The sequence below is a fragment of the Danio rerio genome, chromosome 4, assembly GCF_052040795.2.
Source record: "Danio rerio strain M-AB ecotype USA chromosome 4, GRCz13ab, whole genome shotgun sequence".
In the NCBI taxonomy this organism is placed as follows: domain Eukaryota; kingdom Metazoa; phylum Chordata; class Actinopteri; order Cypriniformes; family Danionidae; genus Danio; species Danio rerio.
Genome location: NC_141024.2, coordinates 72808129 through 72817500, shown reverse-complemented (window position 1 = coordinate 72817500; position 9372 = coordinate 72808129). Strand labels below are relative to the sequence as shown.

At 40.7% G+C, this 9372-nt stretch overlaps 1 protein-coding gene across 5 annotated transcripts in view; it reads left to right on the top strand.

Moving 5' to 3' along the window:
* The window catches only part of phf21b (PHD finger protein 21B), a 102505-nt gene that overhangs the window by 72308 nt on the left and 20825 nt on the right, over positions 1-9372 (top strand). For 4 of the 5 annotated variants that reach the window (XR_015484053.2, XR_015484055.2, XM_087249974.2 and 1 more), the window contains exons 3-8: positions 1204-1296; positions 1699-2034; positions 4864-4989; positions 6536-6587; positions 8907-8983; positions 9061-9115. Coding sequence is in view for 2 of the 5 variants with exons in the window: in XM_087249974.2 (XP_087106100.2) it covers positions 1204-1296; positions 1699-2034; positions 4864-4989; positions 6536-6587; positions 8907-8983; positions 9061-9115 (739 nt within the window). In the remaining 3 variants the exon portion in view is untranslated. Of the gene's footprint in view, positions 1-1203; positions 1297-1698; positions 2783-2833; positions 3380-4863; positions 4990-6535; positions 6588-8906; positions 8984-9060; positions 9116-9372 lie in introns of those variants that run through there. The other variant, XR_015943062.1, reaches the window with a different exon arrangement.

The window sequence follows — 9372 nt, the reverse complement described above, 5'->3', positions numbered from 1 at the left end:
ACAAAATAAATAAAATAAATACAAAAATTAATAAAAAAGTAAAATAAATACACACAATAAAATAATAAATAAAACAAATGCACAAATTGATAAAAAAAATAAATAAATACACACATTAATAAATAAAACAAATACACAAATTAATAATAATAAAAAATACACAAATTAATAAGTAAAATAAATACACAAATTAATGATATTAAAATAAATAAAATATAATAAATTAATTAGTAAATAAAAATAAATTGATAAAATAAATACACACATTTTTAAATGTTAATAAAATTTATAAAATGAAATAAATACACAAATTAATAAATAATAATAAAATAAATAAAACTAAATAAATACACAAATTATTAATAAAATAAATCAAATGAACACTGATTAATAAATAATAATAAAATAAATACACAAATTAATAAATAAAAAATAAATAAATACACAATTTAATAAATAATAATAAAATAAAATAAATACATAAATGAATAATAATAAAATAAATAAAATGAATACACAAATTAATAAATAATAAAATAAATACACAAATTAATTAATAATATTAAAATAAATAAGATGAATGCACAAATTAATAAATAATAATAAAATAAATACATAAATGAATAATAATAATAAAATAAATGAATACACAAATTAATAAATTATAAAAATAAATACACAAATTAATTAATAATAATAAAATAAATAAAATGAATACACAAATTAATAAATAATGAAATAAATTAAATAATAACACATTAACAGGTAACATTAAAATAAATACACAAATTGATAAATAATAATAATAATAATAATAAAAAGCAAAAAAAAGTCTTTTGAAGGGGATGGGGCATGTCAGATACTAGATACTAGAGCATTTGATTGGTCTGAAGATTTGATAAGAAACTGAAGTGAGGCGACGTCAATAAAATCGTTGATCAATTTAGGCGGAAGTAACAAACTACAAACTTTAGATGTTTATGTTAGTTTGAGATCTTCTAAATGTGAACTTAGTGACTTGTAACACTCTAGCTTATAGATATCTGTAAAACTTACACACTGATACCGATGTGATCCTGACTACTTTCAGCAAATACAGGCTCTGGCATACGTGTGCCACCGACAACTTTATTCAATTTACCTGGACTTCTGATGTGTTTTTCCTGTGTTTGCCTCATCGTATGTTTGTTTCGTCTTCGACAGATGCTGGGTGCCCTCACCGCGATCCCTATAAAGGTGCCTCACATCAGCTCTCTGCAGCGGCTGGCGGGACACGCACCCAGTCTGCTACCTCAGGTAGAGCACAACACTGCACAAACAGCAACCAGACCCTACTAATTGGAATACTAACAATTAAAGAAAAAGAAAAACAATACTAAACATGTTTAAGCTATCAATCTTCCTATGTACAAAAAAACAATGGTAATATATGTATTCAGAAGTGTTAGACCTTTCCAACAATATATCATATGATATTTCATGATTAGATTAGGATGTAGTTGCAATAACTGTGATGTAATTTAAGCATCACACTGGTGTGATGGTGAAAAAGAATTCAAATTTCAAAGAAGGGCTACCAATTTTCATCCGTATCTGGTAATTTCAGATCATTTAGCAAGTCAACTTTAATCTAGACATCTTAAGCCAACCTGCTGCTTTGTTTTCTGAGGGCACTGAACGTAGTCTTTCTCTCTTTAGGTTAGGCCAAAGACCCTCATTCCAGACAGCCTTCCCCACAGCCCATGCCGAGAGCAGCAGTCGGGTCAGACGCTGGCCGTCCAACAGAGCCTGGCCGTGGTCAGCCCAAAAAGCCAAGGCGCATCTTTGCCAACTGCCAACAGCACCTTCAGTCACGAGAGGCTGTCCAACGGGCAGGACGAGAGCTGCTCGTCGCCTTTATATGCGCAGGGCATCTCCACAGCCGCCAGCAGCCCAGGGGTGGCGTACGCCATCATCTCCGCAACCTCGCCAGCAGCACACGGAGTCACCGAGGCCATCAAGGTGCAACCGCTGATTTTCAGCCCAGACAGCAAGGTCAGAAGATCACCTACTGCAATAATGATATGCTTCCCCCCCCCCAGAGTCAACCTCTTAAAAACAAAGAAACAAAGCATAATCGATCTAAATAAGTCAACCCAAGCTCTTTACGAAAACGTGCCCAGGGCTATGTTTTTGCGGAATGTAGAAAACATCGCTTCGGTGATGTTACCTTGCAGTTAGAGTTGAGAAATCCACTTGGGGCCGCTGTCTATATTTTTTGATAATCTCAAATGCGTTACTGGACTTTCTCGTACGCATACCACAGTCCAAGTACACTGTACAAGGTGAGCTACTGAGCAAACTGACCACAGCAGAATAGTTGTCCATATGGAGACGAGTGGCGTAGCGGATAAGGGGTGATAACCCCATTAGTATGTGATCGCTCGTTACCCCTCCCCCGGTCTTCAGTATGATTTCCGCGACCGTCTTACTCTATAACAGGGGTCACCAATCTCGGTCCTGGAGGGCCGGTGTCCCTGCAGGGTTTAGCACCATCTTGTCTCAACACACCTGTCTGGGTGTTTCAAATATACCCAGTAAGACCTTGATTAGCTTGTTCAGGTGTGTTTGATTAGGGTTGGAGCTAAAATCTGCAGGACACCGGCCCTCCAGGAACAAGTTTGGAGACCCCTGCTCTATAATATGTCCAGTAACAGCGGAAAAAGAAACAAAAGTTGTAGGCGTCCTACTGCATTTGTTTTACCATCAAACTGCATATGTTGAAGCAGTTTTTCATATTTTCGCAAAACAACGTAGCCTAAAGAACATATTTCCAAAGAGCTTGTGTTGAAAGAAGTTGAAATAGATTTCAGGTAAACATTAAGAATTTCTAGTAAAGTTCTCTGCTGGGGTGCGCTGGGGTTTTCCCTCGCACAGATTTTTGTTTCCATGTGTAGATCGCTTACCTCTCGCAGAATTAGTTCACCATGTGTGCTAGCGTCAGTGATCGCTCGTTCTTTTTGCAATAGATTTGCTGCCATACTAATTGGTTCACTAACACTAACGAGAATGCTTCATTTTACGTATCGAAATTTGATATCGAATCACAAGACCGATTTTCAGTATTCTTGGTTGGTGCCGAAAAAGTATCCAGCCATATCCAGCCCTAGCTGTCAAAGTTTGGTAAATGATATAAAGTATCAAGAAAATACTGATCAGTTAATTTAAAGTGATAGTTCACTCAAAAGACTTACGGTTATGATGAGGTGCTGAGAAGTCGCAACTTTTTAGCTCTGCTGCTAGTTTGCGATCAATCCAACAATTCCAACCAGGATTGCATCTAAAGTCAAGTAACACAAATATAAAAGTAAAGGGAAGTAAAATGTCACATAAAGGTGCCAAAAAAGACAAGACCAGAAACGAAGATAAATGTTCCGAGGGTGAAGAAACTAACGACGATATGGCAGCAGGGGACGACTCTAATGAAGATAATGACGAAGCAGTAACTTTGGATAGAAATAACGAAGGTATTATGGAAGATGTAATGTCCTTGAAAAGTGGACTTTTGTGGAAAAAAAGTATGGAGTCCAAGCAACAATTCCGATGATAAGTAAGGGCATAAAGGAATGCACAGGGCGGATAGCACAAGCGGAGCAACGCATATTGGATGCCGAACATGACGTCAGTGAGCTGTTATGCAGTGTGAGCACGTTGGAAAATACTGTTAAAGCACTTTCAAACAAAGTGGAAGATTTGGAATGCAGAAGTCGACTGAACAACATAAGACTGGTGGGCCTACCGGAGAAAGTGGAGGGCCAGGACACGGTAACATTCCAATAGAAGCAGATACCAGACGCTCTAGGATTGGATTCGCGGGAATCTCTGGCTCACAGAATCGAGCCGAGACCACCTCATTCAAGCGATTACCCTGTTCGCATATGCCAAACGAACCGAGCTAACTGGGCAATCGAGACACGTTCCGAAACAAAAGTGTAGGTGTGAAAGCACCCTAAGTAAGAAGATAAAGGAATGCACAGGGCAGATAGCACAAGCGGAGCAACGCATTTCAGATACCGAAGATAACATCAGTGGGCTGGTATCCAGAGTAAGCACACTGAGAATACTGTTCAAACAAATTGGAAGATTTGGAATGCAAAAGTCGACGGAACAACATAAGACTGGTGGGCCTACCGGAGAAAGCAGAGGGCTAGGACACAGTAACATTTCTGGAGAAGTGGATACCAGAGGCTTTAGGATTGGATTCGCAGGAACCTCTGGTAATTGAGCCGGCTCATAGAATCGGCACTTTGACAAATATCCAATCCCGAACGACATGCCCGAAGACACTGATTATGAAGTTCCTGAACTTCAGAGACAAGGAGCAAGTGCTAAGGGCAGCCAGAGTCAAAGGAAATGTTCTCTACAATAACGAACAAGTCTGTTTTCACCCAGACCTCTCCGCCGGCATACACAAGATGCAGCGCGACTATGATGACATGCGAAAAAGGGCTGCGAGACAAGGGAATGCATGAGCACAGAATTATTTTTCCAGCACGGCTCCTGCTGACACATGGAGAAAGATCTTTCACCTTCCAAACTCTGGCTGAAGATCAAGTCAAATAAAGGAAATTCTGTGGCAGTTTACTTGTTCCAAACCTGTTTGAGTTTCTTCTGTTGAACACAATCGAGTTTATTCTGTTGAATTCTGGTTGCTGGCACTTATTGACGTCCAAAGTATTTGTTTTATCCACTATGGAAGTCAATGAGTGCCAGCGACCAACATTTTTCAAATTATCATCTCAATATAAGGGACCACAAGAGGGAGAGTAAACGATTCGTTTTTGATCGAACAATCCCTTTAAGATGTTTATTGTGTGTTTCCAGGTAATAATCATCCAGCCACAGATTTCCAGCAACTCCAAGAGTTCTCCGGCGTCACAAACCGACAGTCCTATAAAGGAGCCAATCCCTGACCCCTCAAGCCCAGCCAAAAAGGAGGAGGATCCAGAGGTACACTCACAAATAATCCTGACTAGTAGCAAAGGTTTGGTCCCTTGTAATTGAGAGCTCAGATTCAGTCTTCTAGTGGTATAGTAGGGATACATCGAAATGAAAATTCTGGATGCACTTGGCTGAAGACCAAAATCCCTCGTAACAATCATTTATTATTTTATCATATAGCATTAAGTACTTTTTTTGTAAGGCTTTTACTATTTGTTTTGCCTCAGTCACTTGTGAATGATTAAAACAACTCAATAAAACAAAAAAGTTATTGATGGTAAAATTTTATTGACCTTTATTGACCTTATTGAACGAGTTGAGAGGCGCATAACAGCACAGTAATGCACAAAGCTGTCTTGTTGGCATGCTGAGTGGACTCAAAAAGGTTTAGATCATTTTTCTATTTAACGCTTGACTATTCTGTTGTTACATTGTGTAATAAGGTCGATTAAGTTCCTATTTCTATCCTGATATGTCTAGGAACTATACTCTCATTCTGGCGTAATAATCAAGGAACTTTGCTGCTGTACCATGGCTGCAGCAGGAGCAATGATATTACGCGGTACGGTACGCTTTTATGGCCGCTGTCAAAAGGTACCTAAAAGTAAACTGTACAGTACTTTTTGGGTACCTATCACAACAAAAGGGTATGAAAAGGTGGAGCAAGACATGCAGCTGAACACTATTGGTCTACAGAGATACGTCACTCGCTCATGCACAAGACAGAAAAATGAAAACAAAGGAGTCGCCATGTTTAAATACACAGCCAAGACATTACACCATAGTAAAATATACATATAAAAAAACAAGCCATGGTCGACCCGAGCTCAGACAAACCTTGTCGTCATCTTGATTAACAGCCACAAAGCCAAGAAGAAGAGCTTAATCCACCCTGTGCCCTGTAGTTGATTACCAGGCCATTTAAAGAGCAAACGGCTTCGCTTTCTTGCGTGTGCTTGTCGCGCATCTACATTTGAATTAGCAAACTTCTTGAGTTGATGATAACAACGTGTGCGTGTGTAGTTTTTCTAAGAAGGTAACATATCGGAGACTGTAGGGAAATGTAGACATTTCCTCGAGCGAGTATGACGTCGACTGAAACTTTTTGTCGTTCACCACGCCTACCATTAGTAGCCTTTTGGCAGTGGAAAGGCAAGCCTGATAAAGGTGATCTGTACTGTACCGTATGTAACAGAGGCTAGCTAGTAAATGCTGTGCAGGTAAACCTCACTCCTCTGACCTCTAAAGGTGCTCAAGTGACAGACGCTCCTTGGTAGAGCAGCCGACTCCTATGCGGAAGGTCGCCGGTTCAATACCAGCTCAGAGCGGGTTGGGTGGTGTAGGACTGGCAGCGTTACACATACTGTACCACTCAAAAGCAACACTGAATTACCATTAGCATTAGCCTTGACCTAGCACCTGGTTCATGCTAGTGGAAAAGGGGTATCAGTAAATTAATTGGTGGACAGCCATGTTGATAAGTCCAGAAGAGAAACAGAAGGTCTAAAGTAATTCTTGATATACTGTATTAACTATTTAACCTTCTGTTCTGCAGAAAATAGCCTTCATGGTCGCTCTTGGTCTGGTCACAACAGAACACTTGGAGGGTGAGTTATGTTTACTGTATGTCAGTGATGGCGAACTGTCATAATTTCTCAGTGATGGATATATAATGAAACAATATGCATTTAGTAATGTACATTATCTAAACAGAGATCTTGATAATCAGGTTTATTTAGGATTCTTAAAAATATTACAAACACTTATATGACACAAAGGCACGACAACAAACGCATTTACATGTTTAACTGTTTTTCAAATAAGTTAATCAGGTTTTAACTAAATTTAAGAGATACAAAAGTTTAACTTGTGGAGATCTCTGATAAATCAGGGACTTAGCCAGGTATGGGCAAACTTGTTCTTGGAGGGCCCTGGAGGGCCCTGAGTTGGAGGGCCCTGAGCCCTGCTGAGTTTAGCTCCAACCTTAATCAAAACAGACCATGGTGCTCCACTGGAAAAAGGTGGCTTTCCATCTCCAGGTTGGAGGAAAGTCCTTACCCCAGGTGGAAGAGTTCAAGTATCTTGGGGTTTTGTTCACGAGTGAGGGAAGGATGAAGCGTGAGATTGGTGCCGCAGTAATGCGGTCGATGTACCATTGTCCGTTGTGGTAAAAAAGGAGCTGACCTGAAAGGCAAAGCTCTCGATTTACCAGTAAATCTATGTTCCAACTCTCACCTATGGTCATGAGCTTTGGGTCATGACCCAAAGGACAAGATCTCGGATACAAGTGCCAAACTTTGTTTACTTTGCAGAGTGGCAGGGCGCACCCTTATGGTGAGGAGCTCTGAAGCTCAGAGTGAGCTGAGGTGGTTCTGGCATCTGTTTCGGATGCCTCCTGAACGCCTACCTAGGGAGGTGTTCCAGGCATGTCCCACCGGGAGGAGGCCTTGGGGAAGACCCATGATTATGTCTCTCGGCTGGCCTGGAAGCACCTCGGGATCCCTCTCTGTAGGAAGTGTCTGGGGAGAGGGAAATCTGGGGTTCTCTCCTGAGACTGCTGCCCTTGCGACTCTGCCCCGGAAAAGCGGAAGAAAATTAAATAAAATGAAAATAAATCAATCCAGGATCGTGGTCAAGTACAGGTAGCAAGGAATCAAAACGAGAGAACAAGGCAAAGGTTCAAAACACGGCTAGGCTAAACAAAGGAAACACGTCATAATATTCACAAAGCAGATAAACAAGACTCAGCACTGACGTGAGCGTTAGTGTATATAGTCCATGTAATCAGTTCATAACGATCCTCCGGCTGTGTGTGTGGGTGTAATCAATGGTGTTCCGGAACAGGTGTGTGTGTGTGGTGCATGACAGTATATGTAGTCCATGTAATGGCGGATATGTAGTCTGTTAGTGATTAGCAGCCGCTAGATCGCTGATAATGATAGCAACATGTTTAAAGCATTCATGTGATCTCGAAGACAGTAATTAGCATGTTCAGGTGTGTTCGATTACCGTTGGAGCAGAACTCTGCAGGACACCGGCCCTCCTGGAGCAAGCTTGTCCATTCCTGCACTAAGCCGAAGGAAAATGAATGAATAAAAAACTTAATATTTTATATATATATATAAGAAAAGTAACAAAAAAATTAGGGCAGCAATATATTTTTACAGTGTATTGGATTAAATAAAAAATAACATTAACAAAATGTACAAATATTAGTTTTTTGACAACTTGTGTTGGCAAAGTTACATGACTGCAGCCTAATATTCTGAATTCTGCTCAACGTTGAATTAAACATCAAAATATCTCAAGAAAATCAAGGATTTCCACTTTAATCCATTAATTTTCTGCCGCTTTTCCGGGGCCGGGTCGCGGGGGGCAGCTGTTCTAGGAGAGAACCCCAGACTTCCCTCTCCTCAGACTGTTCCTCCAGCTCCTCTGGGCGGATCCCGAGGTGTTCCCAGGCCAGCCGAGAGACATAGTCCCTCCAGCGTGTCCTGGGTCTTTCCCAAGGCCTCCTCCCGGTGGGACATGCCTGGAACACCTCCCTAGGTAGGCGTTCAGTAGGCATCTGAAACAGATGCCCAAGCCACCTCAGCTGACTTCTCTCGAACGGCTCTACTCCGAGCTTCTCCCGGGTGTCAGAGCTTCTCACCCTATCCATAAGAGTGCGCCCTGCCACCCTGTGAAGGAAACCCATTTCGGCCGCTTGAATCCAAGATCTTGTCCTTTCAGAGAGTAGGAATGTAGATTGACCTGTAAATCGAGAGCTTTGCCTTTCGGCTCAGCTCCTACAGTACCACAACAGACCGGTACATCGACTGCATTACTGACCAATCCGCCTGTCACTCTCATGTTCCATCCTTTTCTCGGTGGATTTCCACTTGAGACGTTGAATTAATGACGGACTGTGTTTTCACTTGTGTCAGAGATCCAGAGTAAACGGCAGGAGAGAAAGAGGCGAACCACAGCTAACCCTGCATACAGCGGCCTGTTTGAGCCTGAGGTTTGCTCCTTTCTACAGTCTCTTCATTTTACGGCTCTGTTCGTTGGTAAACGTTTTCTTGTTTCTTTCTTTTTCAGCGCAAGCGACTTGCCTCGAATTACCTGAACAGTGCGATGTTTCTGTCCACAAGAGGTAATGATGTCGATTTCTGCTTCTGTTGTTGAAACATTAAAATAACTGCACAGGAATAAGTTCGATCAGAATTAATTCAACTGGAACGTTCCCCATGAAACTCATACTTTAATAGTTGTTAAAGGGATAGTTCACCCAGAAGCGAAAATCCTACAGGTCCTCCAAAAATGACTGTTTTCCCCTCAGTTGATCAGATTTTTGAGCTGAATCTGTGGTCTTAGGTGATTCTTATAACGACAGTGAATGCTGACAGGTTT